This window comes from Tarenaya hassleriana, unplaced genomic scaffold (assembly GCF_000463585.1).
Source record: "Tarenaya hassleriana unplaced genomic scaffold, ASM46358v1 Cleome15, whole genome shotgun sequence".
In the NCBI taxonomy this organism is placed as follows: Eukaryota; Viridiplantae; Streptophyta; class Magnoliopsida; order Brassicales; family Cleomaceae; genus Tarenaya; species Tarenaya hassleriana.
Genome location: NW_010964923.1, coordinates 197153 through 220907, shown reverse-complemented (window position 1 = coordinate 220907; position 23755 = coordinate 197153). Strand labels below are relative to the sequence as shown.

Sequence of the window (23755 nt, the reverse complement as noted above, 5' to 3'; positions counted from 1 at the left end):
GTGATTCAAGAAAAATTATATATATATTGAGGTTTATAATTTTAATTTTTTGAATATTAAGATTTATTATGTTTAATGTTTTGAATTTTGAATTTTGAATATATTTGTACGTGATAAATTATAATTATATTTGTATTTGAGTTGATTTGAAATGTTTAAATTATGAATTTTAAATTTGTAAATATCATTTATCTTAAATAGATTATATATTTTATTTATATTTAAATTTTTTATTTAATTTAAATTTAAAATTTTATAATATTTTAGGTCGGATACGGATATCCGTAAATATTTATACGGATCAGATACGGATACGGATATCTCAAAAATCCCGTATATCCGATCCATGTCCACCCCTACTAAAAATCCACTGCATGCACGCCCGAACGACATGCAGATTCTCTTTAGTAAAGCGAAACGGCTTATCATTAGTCCTTCTTTCATTGTCGCAGCGAAGTGGCATGTAGTTTATCTATAGTTACGTAAAACGACAAAGGGTTTGGATTCAACAGAATAAACGTCTTGTCGTTTTTATTTTTTGTCAACAAACATCGTGTAGTGTTCTAAGCGCGCTTCTTTGCTGCAATTTGGCGCCCGCTCCAATGCCCCCCCAGTCACCAGTGTTCCGAAATTTGAAAAAAAAAACCATCGAATTTCTAATCGGAGAATCAAAGGAGTGAACACGAAGTTATATCGGAAGGTGAAATCACGGTCGCCGGAAAATGGTGTTTCTCTCACGCAAGAGGCCTCCAGCGCCTCCACCGTCATCCGCTGCTCCGCCTCCTAAATTTCTGTCGCAGCCGGAAAACGAACCCGACGCGGTGGAGAAGATGACGGCCATTCTGGCTGAAGCCGGATGCACACTGATAAACCCGTCAGGTCCGCCGTATCTTCCCTCCGATATCCTTGCTTTCCGTCGCCATCTCACTCATCGCTTCTCGTCTTGCTCCGTCGCCACCGTTGACAGAGATAACGCCGCCGCTCTACGCTCGGTCTTCATTGCCGGGTTCTCGTCTTATGTTCGATCTCCAATCAATCTCCGCAGGTCAGTGTTTCCACTCGAGTTGCGAAATTTGGATTTGAGAACAATTTTATGACTTTTTGTTTCTGAATTTGTAGAGTACTTTCGTCTTCTTCAGCGGGCAAGAGGAACGAGAGTTTAGTCCGTAATCTACTACTTGTATCTCCTATACAGCTTGATCTTCAAGAATTTATGCTCGAGAAGCTTCCAGAGTACTTTGACGTTATTCCAGAAAGTTCTCTGGAGGAGGATGTTGCTCGCCTTATCATCAGTCATTTCCGGTGGCTGGATTTCATAGTTGAGCCGGATGCATTCACTGATAAGCTGATGCAAGTTTTGTCGATTTGTCCTCTTCATTTGAAGAAGGAAATCATTGGCTCATTACCAGAGATTATTGGGGATGGCAACAGTCGTGTGGTGGTTGATTCTCTGGAAAGGATGCTTCAGGAGGATTCTGCTATTGTTGTTCCTGTGCTTGATTCTTTCTCGAACCTCAATTTGGATGATCAGTTGCAAGAACAGGTGGGTGGTTCTGTTTCATCAGAGATTTAGGTTCTGCACTGTGTTTGATACTGATGAACTTACATTTGTTTTACCCCTTCTTAAAGGCGATTACTGTGGCATTATCGTGTATAAGAACAATCGATGCAGAGCATGTGCCTTATCTGCTTAGGTTTTTGCTTCTTGCTGCGACTCCAACAAATGTCAGGAGAATAATCTCCCAGATACGGGAGCAGTTGAGGTTCACCACCAGATTGTCCAAACCTTGTGCTACTCAAAGCAAACTCAAAGGAAAATTACCAGTAGATAACTGTGAGGGTTCTATTCTCCACGCGTTAAGATCAAGTCTTCGGTTTAAAAATGTAAGCTATATTCTATTTCATGTGTTTAATAACGTTGTCACTATCTGGCATCAGCTTCAGTGTTTGCTGCTTTTAGATACTCTGTCAGGAAATCATAAAGGAGCTGAACGGTCTTGAGAAACCCCGGGATTTCAAGGTAATTGACATATGGCTACTTATTCTCATGTATATGAATGGGGAACCCATCCAGAGAAGCATCGAGAAGATATTTAAGAAGAAAATTGTCGAAGGCTGTATACAAGAAGCCATGCTTGATCAGTGTATTTGGGGCAATAAGGAGTTCGTACAGGTGACCTACATAATTACTTTAGATGAATGACTAGTTTCTGCATGGAAACACTTTTCTGAAGTCAATTTCATCATTTAATTGTGTTGTTCTAGGATTATTTTGCGCCATTTCTTTCTTTGGCTGAACACCTCTTGTCCTGCAAAGAAGAAAAGGCGAGGAAAATTGGCACTCATATCTATACTCGTCTTTTTGAAGAATTTGTTGACAATTATTCAAGACAAGAAGTAAGCACTCACTGCATTTCATCTCCTAGTATGATAACTTTAACATGAGAAGTCCAGTAGTTGTTAAATTTTGAATTACTTGCAGGTCCTAGGTTCCTTAGTTACACATGTAGGATCTGATAACAAATTTGAGATCAGTTCTGGCTTGGAAGTGATGACTATTCTGGCTAAAAAATATGCTCAGCAAATGCTTCCCTTTTCTTCCCACATAAATGGTATATTTGATATTTGTTTTATATGTTTATCTAGGCATTGATTGTTTTTGTTTCTTATTCCCGTCTTGTGATTGTGCCATACGTGTGTCATACAGGTGTTTTGGATTACTTGGAGGGATTTACTGTTGAAAATTTGCATAAGGTAGGCATTTTGTTTTTATAATCTGATATGCATGATAAATTTGGTATATAAAGTATCAGAACTGCAGGTCTATGAGGTTTTCAGTTGTCTGGCGTTATCAGCTCGGACAAATGCTGATTCCTTTAGATCTTCAATATCGAATGAACTTATGATGATAGTAAGGAAGCAGGTATGGTTAATAATCTTACATTCTGTTTGGTTTTGTAGGAGACATTAGGCGATGACAGTTCACTTCCAATTGTTTGGGTTTCATTTCGCAGGTTAGTCATGCGGATCTCAAGTACAAAAAGATGGGATTAGTTGGAACTCTGAGGATTGTTTCGTCTCTTGGGGATGTAAATGGTGTTCCTGACTCATCCTCTCAGGTAATATCCACTATTTCTTAGTAGAGGTTGCAGTTATTTCTCTTGATGAACTGTACTATTGTAGTCTGCCTCTCAAATTATATGCAGTTAACAATCAGTAAATTGTTGGCCTTTAACAGGTTTCGGATTGTAGAGAGGTTTTGGAGCTTTTAAAGAATGCCCTAGATTCTTGCAAACAGTGTAGCTTAGCCCGCATTCTTTTCTATGATGAATTGGCTGGAATTCTTGGCCACAAAATACTTCAGCCGGAGATTATGGAATGGTGAATTGATTTCAAATACGATTTATTTATCCATTTTTTTGGGGTAGTCCTTTCTGGCTACAATAGTCTTTCCAAATCTTGACGTAGGGGAAACAAAAATATGTTCTTGTAGGATTGGGAAGCATCTGGGAGAGTTTGAATCGTTATTTCTCTCTGATCTTGACAACGGAAAGCTTCGTGGTAATGAATCTTATTCTGGACTAGAAGGTATGATGAAGATACAAACCAACCATGGTTCTACTGCAGTATTCAAACCTCTTCTGAGTGTTACTTTGATTCAAGCTCTGTTTTGTTTCTTGCAATGGTTTAGGGGATGTTTGGATGAACTTGGACGGTGACATATCACCAATCTGTTTGAACATTTTGGCCTTGGCATCTTCCTCATCGACAGAGTAGTGTCTATGACATCCTCCCTCCGTTTTAATTACTTTTGATGATTATTCTATTAAATGGAATGCTGAACTAGAAATCACACTGCCTGCAGGTCCTGTTCCTCTCTGCAGATTCTGCCTTCAAATTTTCTTTTGCTATCAACTGTAAGATTTTCCCTCACTTGAAACTGAGAAGCAATATTAAAGATATTAAAGAATCGGAACTAATTATCAACATTTTATTTATATTCAGGTTGAGAGGTTGACAAATGGTGGATCTCTTGCGGGAATCGATGCCTTGCTCGGGTGCCCTTTGCACCTTCCTTCTTGGAAGGTGAGGCCAGTTTCTTCTTGCTTTCCCTTATTGTGTTTTTTTTTCCTGTTTGCTGATGTTGTGCTTGTCTTGGTCAATGTTAAGTATGTTTGTGCAGCTGTTTGGCAGTCTCTCACAGGGAAGCAGAGAGAAATCATATGTCTCTCTTTGTATTATGCTGCAAACTGGATACGAGAACTTGTCAGTAACATGACCTAGTATACCTTACTTTCATTATTGTTCATGTTATAAATCATTTTTCAATGGTGTTTTTGCCTTTTGCAGCTTAATGCTTTCTGTACACAGATCGTTGAAAGGTCTCAATGCATCAGTCAGGCCACAGAAAAGGATGTAATAACAAAGCTCCTGAAGCGACTCAAAAATCTGGTGTATGTTTACGTCTTTATAATTGTACTGTCGTTCTTGCTGAGATAATTTTAGATGTCATAAATGCCTTCATCAGTGATAAAGTTGCTGTTGAGAGATGATCTGGTGAAACAGGTTTTTGGAAAGCTTGTTAAGCAGTTTGATCAAACTTTCTCCTCAGTCTCTACCGGAACTCCACCTGTATCTAGAGCATTCTGGATCTTTGGCCATACCCCAGCCTAAACAGGCAGAGCATCTAGGCAAGAAGCCAGAGAAGAGGAAGCTACATGATGATGCCTCTCAAAGCACAGGGAAAAAGAAGAACGGGAAGGGACCAAAACACTCAGATACAAATGACAAGCTGCGACAACCAACAATATTGGATATGTGGAAGAAAGCAGGAGCAGTGACAAGTCAAACTGAGCCAGATGAGAGTTGTTGTGTTGAATCTTCCAATGGCAAGACATTAGGGTCAGTGGATGAGCATTGTTCTAATCCAAAGGAGTCTCTAGTTGTAGAGATTCCTCAAGTTTCTCAGGCGCTGGAAGCCCAAAGGTTAAAGTTCAGGCCCCTTCTGCCTCAATGCTTATCAATCTTAAAACTTCCAAAGGTCTGCCTAGTTAACCCTTTTTTCTTACACCACTTTTTATGGAATATTAGCATCTATTATTATTTATTCTTTCTATCGAAGTCACAGATGCATTATATATAAATCCTATAATTTCTTGCAATAAAATTTGCAGCAGAATTCTGGCAAGAGAATCCAAAATGGTTCTTTACCGTTGATTGATTTGGAAAGGAAGGTCCATCGAAACTAGTTTAGAGTGATTCATTTGTGTGGCTTTTACATGTAGGTGGTAAGCAAAGATATATGCAGTCCAGATCATAGAGTTGAGGTACAGTAGTTATCTCCAAATTCTCGTCAAAGTTATCATCAAGATGTGCTACTAACTGTTTTGTATTTTGCTATGCTAGCTTCCACTATATTTGTATATTTTACGTGATCTTCACTCCAAGCTGGATTGTGTTGTTCCTCCTTGTAAGCAACTACCTTCAAGATGGGCAAACACTCCATCTACCTTTTGGGGGTTCAGACTGGATGAACTGTTGAGTCAAGTGAAGGAACTTTTCCCGAGTCTTAGACTAGTTCTGGATAGAGCAGTTTCCTTACTGGTAAATGGTAAGATAATCACAGATGATCATTTACTGAGAACTAAATATATTAGTTTAGCCTGTTTTTTGACCTCACCTGAATGTGGTAGGTGATGAAATTTCTCAACAAATTTGGAAAAAGGAATTTACCGCAGCCATGAATCCGAACATATCCAATGTTGTGGTTTCAGACTCTCTAGTCCACACAATGGTATCCAAAGAAGTATTGTACTGTTTTAACAAGGTGACCATCTCTTCTCCAATTCTGTGATGCAAGTGTTTACCACACAAGCTTACCATGAATAGTTGCATATTGATTGCATTTCTTTCACCTATTAACCTGACCTAGATACAAGAACTCTAATTCCTGAGCCTCTTCATTCTTTCTTGCTGGTACACAGATGTTACTCCTTCCTGTATTCCAAACAGACAAATCACTTCAGTTGAATCTTCTTGAAGCCTTCCAGTCCACTGATATGCCGACTACTAGCTTCCCAGACATTCAACCTCTCCCTTCCCCTGGGACAACAGAATACCTGTATCTTGGTGTTTATTCTTTCTTCGAAGAGATTTTAAATACTGGTAAGCAACAGTTCCCGGTTTTCATTGCGTTTCTCGATCATGAGATATATTATCCTAATTCTCGTCACAATGTTGCTGCAGCATGTCCCTTTTCCTTTGAACTGGCCTTGGAATGTCTTATTACCCTACAGTTATTCGTAACATATGCACAAAGAAATCTTGTTAAGGTGTCAGATGAAGCTACTAAAAAGAGAAATCTGGGTCATATTCCGAGCCTTGTCTCCAGCTTGCATGCCAGATTAGGAACTTCTGCTGAGAAGCTTCTCAAACATAAATGGGTCGATGAAAGCTCTGAGAATAAGGGTTTGAAAAACAGAGTATGTCCTTTCTTTGTCAAATTTCAGAGAATGCAAAACTTTGGCTTGGTGTCTCAATGTGAAAATTATTTTATTTTTGCAGGGCGAAATGATACAGAATATATTGCGAATATACCTGGAAGCTAGCGAATCTACATCTGATTTGCTGAACGAGCTTGCTTGTACCGTTTTGCCTCAGGTACATGGACATGTCTTTCTTAAAAGCCTCTTCGCCGAGCTGTTGTTGCAATATGACAGCTTTAAACTTAAACCTCCTTATAGGTTATGCTATTTGGGAACTACACCATCAAATATGATCTGTTAAAGTAGCACCATATTATCACTTGCTCTGGAACGGAAAGCCTATCTCATACAATAGAGAAGGAAAAAAAATGAAAGCCTATAGCATAATTCAGATAATTTTCAACAGTCTCTAAGACTTTGTTTGTATTAGGTTTCTTTATCCAAGTCAGGAGGAGGAGATGCTCATCCTGAGTTCCCAACCCTATGCCCGGTGACATTCTTAGGCTGGTATAGGGTATTGGTAAGGCAGCTCTGAAGATGTTTTCTCTAATAACCCTTCTGGAGATTAATCACCTCAAGGGTTTTTTTTTGTTTGTTTTTGCAGCATGAAGAAAACCTTGTACTTCTCAACAAATTGGTCAGTTATTCATCTCTTCAAGTTCATTTGTAAATTTTTTTAAAAAAAAATCCTCTGCGAGAGATTTGACGTTCTGATCTCTCTGTGTACAACCATGCTTATCCGGATTAGGTAAAGACAATTTGCTCAGAGAAACGACGTGCCTGTGAACCTGAAGCTGCTGAAACACACTTGAAAAACATTCACAAGTCTGTGAACGTGGTGGTGTCATTAGTTAACTTGTGCCGATCCCATGAAAAGGTAACCAAATCAGGCGGATTCTCGAATCGAGATTTCCTTATTCCATCATATAGCACTTATCCGTAATGAGTACGGATGTATCACTCGAACATATGATTTTTCAGGTAGCTGTTCACAGCATGGCTGTCAAGTACGGCGGGAAGTTTGTGGACTCGTTTCTAAAAGGTACATCAAATTGTATCTCATCATATGGAGTTAAAATAGTTGTGATTTGCTTATATCGGTATTCGATATTGGAACACCGTGCAGTTTTTTATTTATTGGAAGCCCTTTTTCAAGTTCATAGCGAACTGGTTATCCAGTTGGTAAGTTCAAATGGACACCCTTTCCATCCTACGGTAACTATCCCAACAAAATAGCATATATCACCAAATTTCCGAAACTCTTACGATGACATATCAGGTGAAGGATCTTCAGAAGGCCACAAGAACATTACAGACTCTATGTTCTGAAGCCAAGGTTAGTAGTCTTAACAAATCCGGTTTCAAAAGTTAAGATTAATTTAATCTTCTGCGACGAAACAAATTGATTTTAGGTTCTGTTTATATAGGGCCTGAAACGAACAGCCATAACCAGCAAAATACCAGCAACAAAGAGATCACTAGAACGCTTTCTGTTTCACGTCAAGGCCCTTATCCATACAACTTCACTTGGCTCCGCCTTCTGGATGGGTACCTAAACCAAACAAACACGATTCTTCCATTACTCGAAACAAAAACCTTCGATTAATAATGTCAAAAAAACCCTTTTCTTACATGTGGTTGCAGGAAATTTGAAACACAAGGACTTGACAGGGCAAGTTGTGAGTTCTCAGGCATATGTTGACAACCAACCAAATGAATCCATGCCCGAAGCAGATCCTGCGGAGGATTGATCAACAATCTCTCTACCGGCTGTGAATTCATTCTTGTAGTAGGTACGTACGTATTTAGTTAACCTAAAATTACAGAAATAGTCACTCAAAAGTGCTAATCCTAACATTAACCTTGATTATTTTGAAAATTTTAATCGTTTTTTTAAAAAAAAAAAATTGGTGATATTATTTGGTTTGGTGGATGGAGAGTCGTGGTTAGGCATGTGATTCGGCGGATTAGAGGGAGAGAGAGAGAGAGAGAGAGAGAGAGAGAGAGAGAGAGAGAGAGAGAGAGCAACTTTTCCTTTGGGTGGTTATTAAAAGCAGAGAGAGATTCACGCGCACGTTGTTAATGCTAACTTTTTTTCCTTTGGCTGATCAAGGAAAAGGAAGAGCAAGTGGAGAGGAGAGCTGCCGAACAAAATTGATGGAAATGGAATCTTGTTCCATTCCCTCTCCAATAATTTATTACAGCTTCCGCGTAAAAATAACTACCAAATTCTATATATATATATTAAACAAAACAAAAAATAAGCCACATGGTAACACGTGGTTGTGAATATGTTCAAGGAGAAGGAGCACAAGGGAAATGATTAGGATGCGAAAGTACAAAGGGGCACGCACACATGATCTAATGCGGTGGATATTATATGATTAAAATGAGTGGCGATGAAACAAGTGAGGGCGAGAGACTCAAGGGCAGATTCATGTCCCATCCCAATTACTAAAACAAGAGTAAACACTGAGGGGAAACTGGCAAATCCTTCACTTTCCTTGTTCGTACAAAATTCCTCTCATGTCATGTGAACAGTTTCCAACTCGTGCTTCACCTGCCTTTCGCTTAAAAACCCTCTTACTCTTTCATTTAAACTTTTTTAAATTCCATGTTTGTTTTTTGCATTATCACCACTTGCCAAATACGTGTATTTTGTAATTTGTAAATGCACTTGAAAATTACAAAGACAATTAGGCATGTTTTCAATTGGAAAAAAAAAATAATAGTAGTTATTTCGAGCTTCGGTTCGGTTATATTTGAATTCGATTATTTCGATTTTTAGAAAAAAATATAAGTATTTAATCTTTAAATTGAAATTGATTAGGTTTGAATTGATTCTATTTTGGTTTAAAAATATAAGCTTCGGTTCGGTTATATTTGAATTCGATTATTTCGATTATTTTGATTTTATTTTCGTTTTTTATTACTAAGATACTCCATTTTCAAACAAATTTTCAGTTTTTTTTTTATAAAAACAATCGTTTTTTATAAAAAAAAATCACTTTTTTATTAATTTTTTATTTGATTTGTTGTTGTTTTTTTTAAATACAACCAATCAATTTTTATATAACATTCGATTCAGTTTGGTTTGTATTAATTTAACTTAACTATTCAAAGTGAAAAATCAAATTTAAAGGGTTACTGCTGAAGAATCTACTCTTCCCTTAATTTTTATTCTCTATATATATAATTTAAAAGGGTCCATCCCTCGAAAAAGTCTTTTCCTTTCCATTTATAGAATTAGAACGTATCTTAATTTTTTAAAAACCAGACCCCTCAAACACCACATGTGGCCAATCTTTTCAAAGATCCAAACTTACAGGCCCGAAAATTCAAATCTATATTTACTTACACACACATACATATACACACGTTTTTAAAACCAAATGGATTGTATACTGAATTCCTAATCTTTTTTTTTTGGGGTATAATACTGAATTCCTAATCTTATGCACATATATTCAAATTTTCATTCATTTTAATAAATATTAACGATCCAAACGTCTAAAATATACACAATCAGTCCGCATATTGAAGTTATATAAACTCGAACACAAATAAAAAAAAACATTGAATATCTACCCCTTTTTAGGTTCCCACGTTGAAAACGTGAAACACGTGTCGAAAATCCAAGATATTTCACTTTTCTTTCCTAAAATATCTTCATCTATTTCCCCACGTGCTCTTTCTTTTACTTGCATGTATTTCAAATAGATTTCTATCCTCCCTTCCAATATATAACGACCGACCCATCAAATATCAAACCCTTGTTTTTTTTCCCAACATCTCATAGAGAATGAGGAATTGCAGCTTCGATCTCCGGCTATCTCCGGTGGATCCCCCGGCGCCATCTTGCCGCCGACAATCAATGTGAGTTCTGTTTTATTTATTTCTAAATCCTACCCCATTATTTTCAGTCCTGCTCAATTTCACCCCCAATGTTTTGCCCAAAAGAAAGTAGTTATTTTATTTTATTTTTTTTTTGCCGATTTGTTGGAATTGGGTTTCTGATATACAAGCCTGTAATATGAATCGAAATTTTATAAGACAAAAAAATTAAATGGGTTTGTTATAGGGCTACTAATGCGTCGTTCACCGTAAGTTCCAAGGAGATTATCGTTCTCTATAATGGGAGATTATGCGTATACGACGTCGAGGAGCTCCAGGTAATGTAATTATCACCATTCATGTTATAATATATTATTTGATTGTCTGATTTATTTATTGATTTTTTTTTTTTGCATGATGTGTGTGTTAAAGATAAGGGCCATAATTGAGATGGGGAATGCCGTTAGTGGGGATAGGATCTCCGTTAGGGTTCAGGGTGAAGAGATCGCTGCAGAGGTTTTTGGAGAAGAGGAAGATGAGAAGCCAGGCCCTCTCTCCTTACTGCTCCTCTTCCACATCATCTCCCAATTTCTAACCCTAATGTGCCATCTTTCCAATCCACGAGAACACGACCAAACCCCAAAAAAAAAGTTTTTTTTTTGCTCCCTGACATGAAGGGGGATCTAACAAGTATTTCTTTACTCTCTCCCTTCCAGTGGTTTTTATCGAAGAAATGTCGTAAATCGTAATGTATCTCGAACCGAACCGAACCGTTAAAACGGTATTTTTCCCGACCCGAAACCGTTGTTATTTCCCGAACGGTACCATTTTTAGAGAACCGAATTTTCCCGGAACCGAACCGAACCGAACTTTAAAAATCCCGAAAAACCGAATATTTTTAAAGAAAATCTAACATTTTTTTAATAAAACCCGAAACCGAACCGAACCGATACCGAAACCGAACCGAATACAATAAAAAACCCGATTGGTAGCTATTTTTGTAAAACGAAAGAACCGAACCGATCTATTCCGTCCCGAACCTGAACCGTTTCCCGAAACACCCATCCCTAATTAGATGATACTGACAAGAAAGTGAAAATAGTATCTGAAAATAAGACAAAAGAAACATTACAAATGACTCGGAGACAAACTTTCTCTTAACAGAGCAATGACACATATGATTGAAGAGAGATCAACATCATCAACGGCTGAATCACACATGACATTGGATCCAAAAGATACATGAGTTCTGGAGTTATAAATTCTTTCAAAGACGGTTCCTTTTTTTACACGTTCCAATCGTTATTGCATGCCCATACCAGATGAAACAGAGTACAAAAGTAAAATCTTTTCCCCCACACCAGTCCACAACCAAACCTGTCAGCTACCGGAGACAGTGGCAGAAGATCAGCAACCGTCTTGTCTTGTTTGTCCCTAGCTCCCCCGCCGCCATTCTTTTTTCCCATGGCCATGTCAATGACTTTAATTTCTCTCTCCCCGAGCATAGTTGCCACGGTACACAGAGAGAGAGAGAGATAGATTCAGACCAGGAGATTCCGCCAAAAGGGTACATCATCAGCATCTGCAAACACATTCTGTACAAAACAACTAATCCTTCCTTCCATTCCCAAACTCCTAAACCCTAAATTTGTTCCCAAAAGTGTCCTAATTTTCTCAAGGAGTTCTCGACACAGAGCACCAAAATACCGCTCCCCAGAAGCCCACTGCTTCCAGTAACCAACTCCCAGTTTCAATTTTTTTCCCCACCATAAATACAGCTGTGCGTTGGTCCATCATTCCCCAGAAAAAGAAAGGAAACCAAGTAAAAGAGAGAAAGAAAGCAGAAATCTAAATGCATTACAACCTGAATTCACCCTCTGAAAGATACCCAACACCAGATACTGTACTTAAAGTTTGACCCTCCATGTCCACTGCCCATATCCACCTCCTCAGAATGTTTTACCCATAAAAATCGAGAGCCCGGTATAAATGCAAACAGTTTGTTTGCTCTAGTTTAAACCCTCACGGTTTCAGAGTTGATCTGGCCGCCCCTTGCATGGGATGAGGACTCGCCAACGGGTGATGGTTTACGGCCAAAGTTCAGTAAATAGTTTCTCTGGACTTCACTGGTATGACGGAGACTTGCCCGTAAAAGCTCTGCAGGCATCTCCCTCTTTATGGCTAACTCCATAATATCTGCACTCCCCTGGTTCTGACTGCGGATTGTCTCGTATTTACTCCTGCAGTACTTGGTGAGAAGTGTGAAAAATTCATCAAACGAGGCCCTCCACAGTCCGTCGTTATGATTAGTGTGATTCACATGAGGAACGAGTACTTCAGCAGCCCTCTCAAGAAGAGATATCAAGACGAGAGAAGCACCATCCCCAGCAGGGCTTCCGATGGGACGGAGAGGCGGCTGCTCTGAGGAACAAACTACTGCTGCAAGGCAAGCACTCAGTGCCCTGAGATCCATGGCTTGAACGCACACCGTTACCGCCTTGGCAAGTTTTGAAATTGTCTCTGCTACTGCTGTGTCTGAGGGAAGGCCACCGAACAGAAATCTCAAGTGGCGGAAAACAGCCATACAAACAATCCGGGCAACCTCACTACCAGGGACAAGAAGCTGCAAATACTTTGTAAGCATTTTCCGACCCTTGGGAAGAGTCGCAATCCGTAGAAAAATGATATCATCCTTTGCGGTCAACACAGCTCTCTGACCAGTTTTGCTGAATGGATCAATAAGTTGAAGTGATGTTGCTAAGCCTTCCAGCAGAATATGCCTCTTTCTCCTGAGTTGAGCACCTCCGTCCTGGGGCCGATTAAATTGCAAAATCCTATCGATGTCATCTATGTCAATGAGAACTCCAAGAGCGTCTTCAATAGTAACCCTAGCAGCAACCAGAGGTTCCTGATCCAAATGCTTTTCAGAGTCCTTATGATCTGAGCTTCCCTCACTAGACCCACGAGGAGAGTCGACCTCAACTAGGGCCAACGGCCTACGAACGGAAGGAAGGGTAATCTTCCCAAGAGCATCGATGTGAACTTGTGGGTGCTGCTCAGTACTATTACGGGACCGAGATTGGTGCTCCTTCAGGTGAGAAGGATAGAAGTGAGGTTTTTCCCTTGATCCAACAGACTTCTTAGCAAGCCGAGCTTGGTGGTAATAATCATTGACATAAGGATCATTGCTGTGTGAATTGGAATGCTGCATTTTGAGAATACTCTCTATTTCTTCCGAAGTCATGTACTTTGAGCTAAACTGCAATCCACCCTCACTTTTCTGACTAGATATATCCGACGCCTGTTGGGAGATGCCTCTGTTCTTTCGGCTTCTGTGAGATGACCTATGTTTATGCTCCCGACCTTCACCAGCCCCAAATGGCGCTTTACGTGACGGAGAAGGATATGAATTATACAGCTGGGATTGAAAGGCGGCAAGATGGGCTAGGGATTGTCTCTGCGGAAGGGAAATCAAATGTGGTGACAGAAGACCGTTGCGTGGGGGCAAGTGGGGTTGCTGTTGTTGCACCAGACTATGTAATAGTCCAGAATGATCCCTGTGTAGGAGGCCAGAGTCACTGAACCAATGATGTTGCACCATGTTACTAAGTGTGGGTCCACCAGATGCAAATCTTGCCAGATTACCACCATAGTGGGGGACATTTGACAATCCCGTTACATGAAGATTAGAACTTGACAGTGGAGAAACATTTGGTGCAGATAAGGCCAACTGGGCTGTCCCAGGAAGAGAAGGAGCACGATGCAGATGGCTGGATGAAGCCTGCTGAGATCGGCTACCAGGAGGTGGAAAAGATGTGAAAGTTGATTCTGGTACAATAATGGGTTCGCTGTTATAGTGATGCAGCTGCGGTTGCTGCTTAGGATAAGAGGATGTCCTGCACAAAGGTTTCGAACGCTCGGATGATTGAGGGGCTACCAGGAGGTGGAAAAGATGTGAAAGTTGATTCTGGTACAATAATGGGTTCGCTGTTATAGTGATGCAGCTGCGGTTGCTGCTTAGGATAAGAGGATGTCCTGCACAAAGGTTTCGAACGCTCGGATGATTGAGGCTGTGAGGACCATCTCTTAGCTTCCTGAGCTTGTACGTCTAGCATATGCTGATCCAACCAGCTTGAAAGCTCTGCATCTTGCGTCCAATCTGTAGCAGATGAACCTGGATATAGTTGACTGTTAGAAACGGCTAGTCACAAAAGTCATCTTTCTTAAAACAGAAAAATGAGCATTACAAACAGGTAAAGTTACCAATCATAGATAGGTAAAGGGACAGAAAACACAAAAGAGTAGGAAATCATTAAAGAAATTGATCTGAGGAATTTAACTCACTTTCCCTTGAGAAGGATCCTGATCCTCTATCACCAATAACTCCAGGATGTTTGGGTCCAGTAACAACCCTGTTCAACTGCAAAAAATAAAACAAACAACAAAAACAGAACCTGCATATCATCACACAAAGCCAAAAAAAAATAAAATTTGAAGGGCATGCCCTTCAGCTCTTAAGGGCGCTTAGTCGAAATATTTGTTAAAATAGTTTGCTTGTCTACATAAAAGGGAGATCAACTGCTGTATGAAAGCCATGGTACAGTAATCAACCATGATAAGATCATCATACTCATCTGCATGTCTTAAAACAGACAAGCTAATAATCTACATGAACGTAAATGATGAACAAACTGACCTTTGCGAAAGTGGTCGCGAGATCGTCCATGTCAGACAAAGACCCTAACCCAGTACCCTGGAACCAACCAGCATAAATGCATTAGATGCAACAAATAGATGAATAGATAAAGAAGTTATCAAATGCAGACCAGGACACAATTTCAATGAGAAGCGAAAAGACAAAGGACAAAACTTGCAATTCATTATCTTTTAATGTATTAGAAAACTCCTCCGGAAACTGAGGTCAGATCAACCGGAGATCATACATGACTAATGCTTTGAATCTAAATGTTTCTTAACGAGAAAACAGATAAACGTTATTTCTGTTCCAGTTACAGATGTCGATTTCATTCATATATATTATCATAATGTCATTGTAAGTTGTAACAGAGAAGCACAATACCTCTCCTTTATCAAACAAGTGATACGCATCCTCATCAGCATATCCCAGAACAGCAGCCTTCGCCTCTTCGTCCTCGAGCCCCCCCAGTTCCACTTCCTCCACAACATTTTGACCAAAAAACTCATATTGGGATGCATCAAATAGTGCAGCATCTGCAGAAGATAGTAAGATCTTTTTCAGCAAACACTGCCACAAACATGGTTGGATTTATGCTTCACATAACAAGAACTATGAATAAGCGAACCAGTAAATCCTCTAATAAGCTACTGCAGTACTAGAAACATGAAATTCCATAATTAAAAAAATGTGAAATTTTAGCAAAAGGAGCAATTTTACAATCTCCGTGGCCCGAAAGAAACCAAAACCCCGGAAAATCCATGAACCAAAATCAAACAACATAAACTCACAGGGGTAATCTACCGTCCTTCACTTTCTCATCTATGAGGAACCAAACCAATCAAAAGATTCACAAACCGGATCCAATATCAGCTTCGCAGCTGAAGCACACAAGACCTAATACTAGATCGATTTCAAACACGCAAAGTGATCAAAGCGGGAGGAGCTGAACCTGAGGAAGCCCGAGAAAAGTCGTAGGAACCCCTGGAATCGGATCTCTCCATGGTCAACTGGAAATCACGACGCCAACAAGTCGAAGCTCTAGAAATCGAGGAAATGAAAGAAACAACGAAAACCCATGGCCGCAGTCGAACCCTCGTCTCTAGGGTTTTCGTTTCTTCGGAGAGGCGCCGTCAATGAGATGACAGATGAACAAAAGACAAAAAGGGTGAGTAAATCGGCTAAAAATTTCCTAGGGTTTGCAATTTTCCGAGAAAACGCGAGAAAAAAAACATTGCAGGAAAGCCGAATAAAATCACTCTCCGAGAGAGAAGAAGAAGAAGAAGAAGAAGAAGAAGAAGAAGAAAGGTAAGTTTTTTTTTTCTGTTCTCTTTCCTTCGCCGTGCATTTCATTGACGCGTTTAAAAAAAAAATCCTCCCCCATATTCCTTTTCTTTATTCTTCTTTACGATTTATTCGATTTCCTTTCTTTTTTTTTATTCTTCTTACATAACATTTTACCATCAATTTCTAGCTTTGTTGTTATTATTATATGATGTTCCGACAACCTTTTACTGAAATTAAGTCATGTACAATGTTCTAATCACCAATTTATGTTACACAATTAGCAAGTTAACCCTCATTATTCCAAGAGAGGAAATTCTCAAAAATCCAATTTTTTTTTAGAAAATCTAAATTTTTTAATAAAAACCAAAACTGAACCCTATCGAGTAATTTACTGTACTAATTTGGTATAAATCTTAGAATATCAAATAAACCGTTTCCGAACCAAACAACTAAAATTTCAAACCGAATCGCGAAAGATCCACTCATCTTACATAAGATTCGTAGTGACTTTTGTCCATTACTTGTTAGAAACCTCAACCTAATCCACTTAAAATCGGGCAAAATCAAATGCGTACACCATATAAGAACAGGTAATTGCGCAAGTTAAGTGATATGGCCCATGTGACTATTCATACGGTCGGTCGAATTTAATCCCATTTTTTTTGTGATTTATGAATCACTGCACTATAACTATAAAGAGTTACATCACAATAGAAAGAGGTAAAAGAGAGAGAGAAAAACAGAGCTTCAAGGACTATACTGAGCATTGGCAATACACAAAGCATATGGATATGGACCCAATGAAGGAACCGTATAAACTATGATCCAACTGATATCTGAACTTTCTCAAAGTTTGGGACTTTATTGGGTTTCAGGATATTTAGGACTAGAAGAGCCAGTGTTTCCTTCTCTGTTTTCTTGTGGGGACATCTGTGAGGGAGGAACAACAACACACCAGAAAACAATGGAGAGATGATCAGAGACTCAGAGGTGCATTGTGCGAGGGAATGACTTTGAGATTTGGGGGGATGAACTCGATCTTACCTCCGCTTGCGTATAGCGAATTGTAATGCACTTCGCTCCAGAAGCTAAGCCAGACCTCTGGAGGAAAGGACGTGAAATCGGGTCAGCGAAGAAAGTGAAAGATATCGCAGAACAAGAAGTAAATAACGGGTCCTCCTCAAATGCTGCTTATTCAGTACCACATTTGAGCAATGGTCTCAACAACAAGAATGTAAACCATCTTTGTTTCTTAAGAAGCCACAAAAGAGTATGATAGTGAACCAAACAGAGAGAGAGAGAGAGAGAAGGTGTACCTCTGATGGGATTCTTGTTATGGGGAAGAATCTCGATGTAGCATTGATCACGGAAGGATGTGACTAAGCAGATCTTGGCTTCGAACTGCAGTAACGCTGGGTCAGCAGCCAATGGTTTAAGAAGAAGAAACGAAACATAAGCAACAAAGCCTTTCGATTCCTCAAATATGCAGGTATTCCTTTAGAAAGCAAATGGGCTTTGAAAAATAATGCCCAAAATTCTCTGATCTCAAGGTTTGTTCTTGTTTAAACTAATCGCAGATCATTATTAAGTCGTTGAAGGAAAAGTAAAAGACAGAAGACGATATATATCTTTATATAACCTACACGATCTGCAGCAGCTTGAAGAGTGACATGGTCTCCCCATTCGCCTTGTCTGGTTGCATCCAAACATTAGAAAGAATGGAACCAATGAGTATAATCACTTCACTCTTTTTTACAACAAAAACATAAAAAAGGGTCACCACAGATGATGTCTCACTTCTTCATCTTCCTTCTGTAGCTTCTGTATTTCATTGGCACGTACGCCTCGTATAACTTGCGGTGGAGTTTTAACTGAAAAACACATGATAAGTCAGAATTGCCACATGATCGAGTAGAAAACAGTTCACGGAAATTTTGAATGCAATAACCTAATTGGCCGAGTACTTTCGGTATGTAACATAAGCAATAACCTGACATGGTTCGGAAGAATGCATACATAAACAAAACAAATAGGCATATACTATGAAAATTCAGACTCTGCCCAGTGCCCATAAGTCATTCAAATGGGCAGGTTTTGACAAGAACTCCCGGAGAGAGATAACAGCGAGGCACAGAAATTATATAGTGGAGGCAAAAAAGCTAGCCAGGTCAATTTTGTAGAGGGAAGGTCTCTGGAGTATGGAAGAAGAAAGGATAAAAGCCAAAGGTACAAAAACAATGATCTAAGGAGTCCAAATTTGTTCCGAGGAGAGCTATTGGTTTACGATATAAGAAACAAGGTGGTGGTGTCTAGTGTTCTTTCGACTGTACCTGCTTTATAACTTGCTTCCGTACATGTTTATGGTAATCTGGATTACGGAAAAGCTGGTCTGCTAAAGCTCGGAACTGTTGAACAAATAGATTGGACATCATTTATATATACAAATCCAAAGACGCCATTTGCTTTGAGATGCATATGGGTTTTCCTATGAACATACCTGGCAGTTGCCATCACCTTCAATCTGTAGTTCAGCTAAACCATATGTGGCCAACCTGAAGTAAAAGGGAACTATAAAAAATCGCATGGTGAAGAAATGCATAAACATTAATTTAGAGCAGAAGCAACTTAATTTCAACCACTTTTCCCATCCATGGTCTTTGATGCATGAAAGTGCTTAAATTAAAGATGAAAAACCTCTCAGAGAGCCGCTCGTGGTCTAGTGTTGCATCATTTACATCGGGTATTTCCCTGTTAACCCGAGGAGTGTGCTGCCAAGAACAAGAAATCCATGCAAGAGAAACATATGTTACGGGGATGGAAATTATAAAGAAAAGGATTCTAAGGATTTCAATGAGAAACCCGAATATCAACGGTATCTTAACTACCACTTCCATGCACATATAGAGAAGATTAGGTAAAGGAGGCGTATCATACCGGAATAGAATCCAAATGAGATAATCTCTTCCCGAGCTTGCGATCAGTTCTCGAGTTCTCCTCTTCTGCTAATATGCGTGCAATGGTATGATCATCTTCTGTATCAGGCAAACTGCTACTGAAACTTGAGCTCGAACTCACACTTGCACTTCCACTGGCACTAGCACTAGCACTTGCAAACGCATTCCTACTGTTGTCATCCATCGTGTTTGTAGAGACAACCTAGGAAACAACCACAAAGAAAATGTTTTTTTTTTCAATCAGTTTGAATGCCACCGTACAACGAAAGCATTAGCCTTTAACAATCATAACAAGCAACTATCTAAACCATTCAATGATCATAACGCCACAAACTAATGGCAATCTCAGCCTTTAACCCGCCTAAAGATGTTAACTTTCCATTCAAACACACAAACGAACAGAAACCCAGATGAAATGTTGCAGTCAATCTATCTATTTGGATCATAAGAAACGGAAAAAATCTCAATTCATGGACAAGCTTGAGCTCAACAATACCAGAAACTCGTGCCCAGAACCTAAAACCTCTGACTTTGAATCCAATCAGAACCAAATTCGGCCGGAAATGCAAAAGGAATCAACTAAAGATCACACGAATACCGAATCGGAAACACAAGCAGACAGATAAACTCAACCGTTTTCTTGACTTCGCAATCTCAATTTCCCAATTTGGTCAGCCAAAGCAAAGGGGAACAACAAACTTGGAAGAAAAGCATAAAATACGTAATGGAAAACTCCAAGGAAGAAGGTAAATGGATTAGGTCACCGACGTGATTACCGGGAACGATGAAAATCCTCCCAGAGAGGTTCCCCTTCTTCTTTCCCACGAAATTCCCTTTTTTTCCTTTTTTTTTTTTGGGTCCCCGTTTCCCTTGTGTAGTCTAAATGATCGTCGGCCAGGTTGCTGAGTCGCTGACCGAGTCGTGTCCCGTGTCCAAGAAAAAAAAATAAATTATCCATCTTTGAAATCCTTTATTTTATTTGAATAAATCTCTAATTATAGTGACGGCTCACGACAGATACGGTCTGCTGACATCACCGTAATCTCGCCACGTGGCTATGTCTCGTAAATATGAATTACGTATACGTCACCGGTAGGTTAACTTTTCATGATATGGATTATGGAACACTTTGAAACGCGTTTCCTAAAATCTAATATCATTATTATTTTTTAAAAAAACTAATATCATTATTATTATAAATTTATAATTGTTATTATTATTGTGCTGATGACTACGTAATAGTATTTAGTTGTATCAGTTTATTACATACTTTATGATTAGTTCATTAAAGAAAATGTAAGACAAGCATGAATTTTAACTTTATATACACTTTCATGTAAATTTAAACAATGAAATCGATGTGTTATTATATATACGAGATGATTAGGTGATACATATATTGAAATACGATCTTCATTATTCATATCCGTCTAATTCATCAAATGAAGGATGAATTTTGGTTTGTGTATACCATTTTAATGACATTTATCAGTAAAAATCATTGCCCTAACCATAATTTACTAATTATATCTCGAAAATCTAATCAAAATATTCCACAAATACATCCCCAAAACTAAAATCACTTTCACTCGCCATGCCCATGACCTTCTCTCTCAGCTTCTTCAACCTCTCGCCCATCTCATCATCTTCCATAACTCTCGTCACTCCTTCTTCAACTTCCTTTTCTCCAAACCCTAAAACCCTATCCCCAACCCTCCAGACATCAACGATGTAACCACAGTTCACGAACTGGTCTCCGGCCACTGGATAACACAACATCTTCCGTGAACATTCCACTGCTTCCATAGTTGAGTTCCATCCACAGTGTGTCAGATAACAACCTACGATGTCGTTCTTAAGGATCTCCCTTTGAGGCGCCCAGTTCACGATCTTCCCCTGGTTCTTAACCCTAGTCGTTACCCTTTTCATGAACCCTTTTGGTAGACTCTCTTGCCATGCAGGTTTCAATGCCCAGAGAAATGGCTTCCCTGACGATTCTAGGGCTAGAGCCAAGCTCTTTATCTTGGACTCTCCAATGGGAGAGACCCAGCTTCCGAATGAGACATAGATTACTGAGTTTGGTTTTTGTTGTTTGAGCCAGTCGAGACATGTTCTGTCTTCTTCCCAAAAGCTAGGGTTTTTTGTCAACGTGGTATCTGCATGGATCTTGTTCAAGGGGCCGACGTGAATGATACGTGGACCGTTCTCTTTGTCTTCTTCGTTCCGACGTTTGTAGGATGTGTTCTGGCCGATGAGATGATGATCGTACTCGCTCTTGAAGGAGTTCACCAAGATCCACCGGAGAGTTTTGGATCTTTCTAGGGTTCTTTCCCAGAATTCGAATCTTCCCTTTTGAGCTTCCGGAGTTCCGATCAGCCATGGAAGTTCTCCGGCGGTCAGAACTGGTTGCTCCGGCAAGAAAATCTGGCTTTCCGGTTGACGAGGACGACCTGCAAATAGGAGTACGTAAAAGACGGAAATTTTGTCACTAATCGTTAATTATTTAATCATTGGGAACCGCCCAATGTTTTGTTCAAAGAAGGGATGCAAATGCCATGCGTGTTCTATTTTTCATGCACGTTTGTTTGAATATATATATATATATATATATATATGTATATAATACGATAAATTCCACCATAAACAATTGCTGTTGCTTTTTCGTTAAATTATCTAGAGTATATGCGAAGGATTCGCGGAAGGATCGATAATTATCTAAGATGCATTAGCTGCGGCAATCGATGTTATCCTTGTAACATGTCATACAATACATTATTCTTGATTATACAATCATATATATATATATATATATATATAAATGAACTTGAATATACTATGTATACATAATGTAAAGCAGACCAAATATATCAAATGTCGATGATTTGAGCGTTATCGGCGCCTTATCTCATGTGATGGTCATTGACGATCCAATAACCGAACCTTTTATTGGTTAAATTAATCACTTCCACCACCATTGATTATTACATGCATTTTGGCACGTAATTATTTGACCCGCAGATTACAATGTTTTTTTTATACTAGTATGCAGATAAAATTAATTAAAAGCGGATTAAACATTATAAACACGATAAAAAGCACATAAATTAAAAGCTATAACGCTGAATTCAAAACCCGTAAATGCGAATTTTTAGGGCTCATATTTATGAAAACATCGTGTATTCCTTATAGTTTGCTCGTACCCTAATAATCAGTTTACTATTAAATAATATAATCGCGATGCATTCAAATGTATTTGCAGAGAAATAATAATATGATTCAAAACGTACAAAAAAAGTTACTAACATATTTTGTTTTGGTTAAAAAATTACTAACATATTACATATTCATTTTAAAAAAAAATCTATCTATAAATTATGAAGAAGGTAAATCAACGGTGAAATATCGTTTTAGGTTAAATGTTTTCATAATTTGTACGAAAATTCTTTTCTTCTTTTAATTATTGGTACGAAAAATGGCATTTTCATATTTAGAATTAGTTTAGCCTATGATAGAACGTTACCTGAACGGGAAATGACGCCCGTCCGTACAAGCTCGGGAATGGCATTGATCACACGGTACGAAGCCAACATCGCCGGCCAGAATCCGGCCGCCGGAACTCCGCACCGGCCGGCAACTCTTATGGCCCACGACGCCAACAGATCCACCACCACGCAACCCACTCTCGCGCCGGCACGAAGCAGTATCCCCTCTAGCTGAGACGGCATGACGTTTTCCATGGCGTTCTCGACGGAGAAGAAATCTCCCGGCGACGCGTCCGGACAATCTGGACCGTTGGATAAAGGGATGAAATCGATCTCACGGCCGAGATTAGCCGACGAGATCCGACGGTGGATGGGCTCCGGCGTGAGGACGACAGGGGAGAATCCACGGCTGAGAAAGGCCGAGGCGAGATGTAGCATTGGGGTGACGTGGCCTTGAGCCGGGTAAGGGATGAATATGACCTTAGGCTTTTCGATCATTTTCATTTTTTCTCTTGTTTTTGGGTCGTGGTTTTGTAATTGCTGGTTGGTGTGGAGGAGAGTTTATAAAGGGGAAGTCAAGATCGGTTGGAGATTATTATTTGATTTAACTATGCAACATAATGCATGTGTTAATTTTTGTTATATATATATATATATAATTATGTGTATTTTTATGATTAAGTAAAAAAGATACCACATAATTTATTTTAGTTGGTTAGCTTTTGGTGCTAGCGTGTCACAAAAAAATTTGAAATAAAACGTTATTATACGGTTGAAAATCCATTAATACATACATACATATATATATGTAAACATATTGTTGTATGTGAAGGCACAAATCGATGAATTTTAAATCTATGTTTTGAAGAGATTGAATTAATTACCACAATGGCACATACATTTAAATAGAAATGAAGTAATATTGCAACACTAACATAATGATTAAATTATATATATATATATATATATATATATATATTATGTGATACCATCAAATATTCATTTAAATTCTCACTT

General features: G+C 38.9%; 5 protein-coding genes and 1 long non-coding RNA gene across 13 annotated transcripts; 2 read left to right on the top strand and 4 right to left on the bottom strand.

The window, feature by feature from the left end:
* Positions 1–632: 632 nt before the first annotated feature.
* On the top strand, positions 633–9252 carry LOC104808530 (Fanconi anemia group D2 protein). Of its 5 annotated transcripts, none has more exons than XR_770966.2 (32): positions 633–1045; positions 1120–1543; positions 1630–1884; positions 1961–2173; positions 2266–2397; positions 2483–2612; positions 2708–2754; positions 2822–2923; positions 3015–3119; positions 3239–3381; positions 3494–3588; positions 3692–3773; positions 3866–3917; positions 4006–4086; positions 4171–4266; positions 4351–4454; positions 4567–5041; positions 5286–5327; positions 5407–5611; positions 5694–5827; positions 5985–6482; positions 6565–6660; positions 6916–7005; positions 7090–7122; positions 7234–7362; positions 7467–7527; positions 7612–7667; positions 7765–7821; positions 7913–8033; positions 8130–8278; positions 8599–8696; positions 8786–9252. XR_770966.2 is itself a non-coding variant. In XM_010534223.2 (32 exons), exons 1-31 carry the CDS (start codon positions 723–725, stop codon positions 8234–8236), a joined length of 4407 nt encoding a protein of 1468 aa, XP_010532525.1. In that variant the 5' UTR covers positions 633–722; the 3' UTR covers positions 8237–8278; positions 8599–8775. The 5 variants fall into 5 exon arrangements, 4 of the variants coding, with proteins under 4 accessions (XP_010532525.1, XP_010532524.1, XP_010532523.1 ...); XM_010534223.2 differs by lacking the exon at positions 8786–9252 and having other exon boundaries at positions 5985–6165; positions 6247–6482; positions 8599–8775; XM_010534222.2 differs by lacking the exon at positions 8599–8696.
* Positions 7726–8458, bottom strand: LOC104808531. The gene is made up of 2 exons (XR_770967.2): positions 8118–8458; positions 7726–8037 (listed from the first exon to the last, which is right to left on the bottom strand). It is a non-coding gene; the product is annotated as an uncharacterized LOC104808531 (long non-coding RNA).
* A 985-nt stretch (positions 9253–10237) lies between the features above and the next one.
* Positions 10238–11072, top strand: LOC104808529 (protein JAZ13). The gene is given in 4 exon segments (XM_010534220.1): positions 10238–10361; positions 10567–10657; positions 10752–10777; positions 10779–11072. Coding segments are annotated over 4 exon segments (327 nt in total). The 5' UTR covers positions 10238–10287; the 3' UTR covers positions 10915–11072.
* A 340-nt stretch (positions 11073–11412) lies between these two features.
* LOC104808528 lies at positions 11413–16368 on the bottom strand. The gene is made up of 6 exons (XM_010534218.1): positions 15968–16368; positions 15400–15551; positions 15016–15072; positions 14664–14739; positions 14355–14493; positions 11413–14215 (listed from the first exon to the last, which is right to left on the bottom strand). The coding sequence occupies exons 1-6, from the start codon at positions 16017–16019 to the stop codon at positions 12334–12336; spliced, it is 2358 nt and encodes a 785-aa protein (XP_010532520.1). The 5' UTR covers positions 16020–16368; the 3' UTR covers positions 11413–12333.
* Positions 16369–16928: 560 nt separating this feature from the next.
* LOC104808526 (OTU domain-containing protein DDB_G0284757) lies at positions 16929–20192 on the bottom strand. 4 transcript variants are annotated; one of them, XM_010534215.2, is made up of 10 exons: positions 20025–20192; positions 19237–19458; positions 18997–19070; positions 18800–18854; positions 18633–18707; positions 18100–18173; positions 17946–17994; positions 17619–17703; positions 17347–17403; positions 16929–17232 (listed from the first exon to the last, which is right to left on the bottom strand). In XM_010534215.2, exons 2-10 carry the CDS (start codon positions 19438–19440, stop codon positions 17189–17191), a joined length of 717 nt encoding a protein of 238 aa, XP_010532517.1. In that variant the 5' UTR covers positions 19441–19458; positions 20025–20192; the 3' UTR covers positions 16929–17188. The 4 variants fall into 4 exon arrangements, with proteins under 4 accessions (XP_010532517.1, XP_010532516.1, XP_010532519.1 ...); XM_010534214.2 differs by having other exon boundaries at positions 20033–20191; XM_010534217.2 differs by lacking the exon at positions 20025–20192 and adding an exon at positions 19890–19971.
* A 553-nt stretch (positions 20193–20745) lies between these two features.
* On the bottom strand, positions 20746–23242 carry LOC104808525 (UDP-glycosyltransferase 82A1). The gene is made up of 2 exons (XM_010534213.1): positions 22777–23242; positions 20746–21706 (listed from the first exon to the last, which is right to left on the bottom strand). The coding sequence occupies exons 1-2, from the start codon at positions 23240–23242 to the stop codon at positions 20796–20798; spliced, it is 1377 nt and encodes a 458-aa protein (XP_010532515.1). The 3' UTR covers positions 20746–20795.
* Between the last annotated feature and the right edge of the window lie 513 nt (positions 23243–23755).

Coding starts and splice junctions, on each gene's coding strand:
- LOC104808528 (XM_010534218.1), bottom strand. CDS start 16,019: ATGGAGAGATCCGATTCCAGGGGTTCCTACGACTTTTCTCGGGCTTCC. Junction 15,073..15,399: donor ACTTGTTTGATAAAGGAGAG/GTATTGTGCTTC, acceptor GGTTGGTTCCAG/GGTACTGGGTTAGGGTCTTT. Junction 14,740..15,015: donor TCGCGACCACTTTCGCAAAG/GTCAGTTTGTTC, acceptor TATTTTTTGCAG/TTGAACAGGGTTGTTACTGG.
- LOC104808530 (XM_010534222.2), top strand. CDS start 723: ATGGTGTTTCTCTCACGCAAGAGGCCTCCAGCGCCTCCACCGTCATCC. Junction 1,544..1,629: donor ATGATCAGTTGCAAGAACAG/GTGGGTGGTTCT, acceptor CCCTTCTTAAAG/GCGATTACTGTGGCATTATC. Junction 2,613..2,707: donor CTTTTCTTCCCACATAAATG/GTATATTTGATA, acceptor TGTGTCATACAG/GTGTTTTGGATTACTTGGAG.
- LOC104808526 (XM_010534215.2), bottom strand. CDS start 19,440: ATGGATGACAACAGTAGGAATGCGTTTGCAAGTGCTAGTGCTAGTGCC. Junction 19,071..19,236: donor CTCATTTGGATTCTATTCCG/GTATGATACGCC, acceptor TGTTCTTGGCAG/CACACTCCTCGGGTTAACAG. Junction 18,174..18,632: donor GGAAGCAAGTTATAAAGCAG/GTACAGTCGAAA, acceptor TGTGTTTTTCAG/TTAAAACTCCACCGCAAGTT.
- LOC104808525 (XM_010534213.1), bottom strand. CDS start 23,242: ATGAAAATGATCGAAAAGCCTAAGGTCATATTCATCCCTTACCCGGCT. Junction 21,707..22,776: donor GGGCGTCATTTCCCGTTCAG/GTAACGTTCTAT, acceptor TCCTATTTGCAG/GTCGTCCTCGTCAACCGGAA.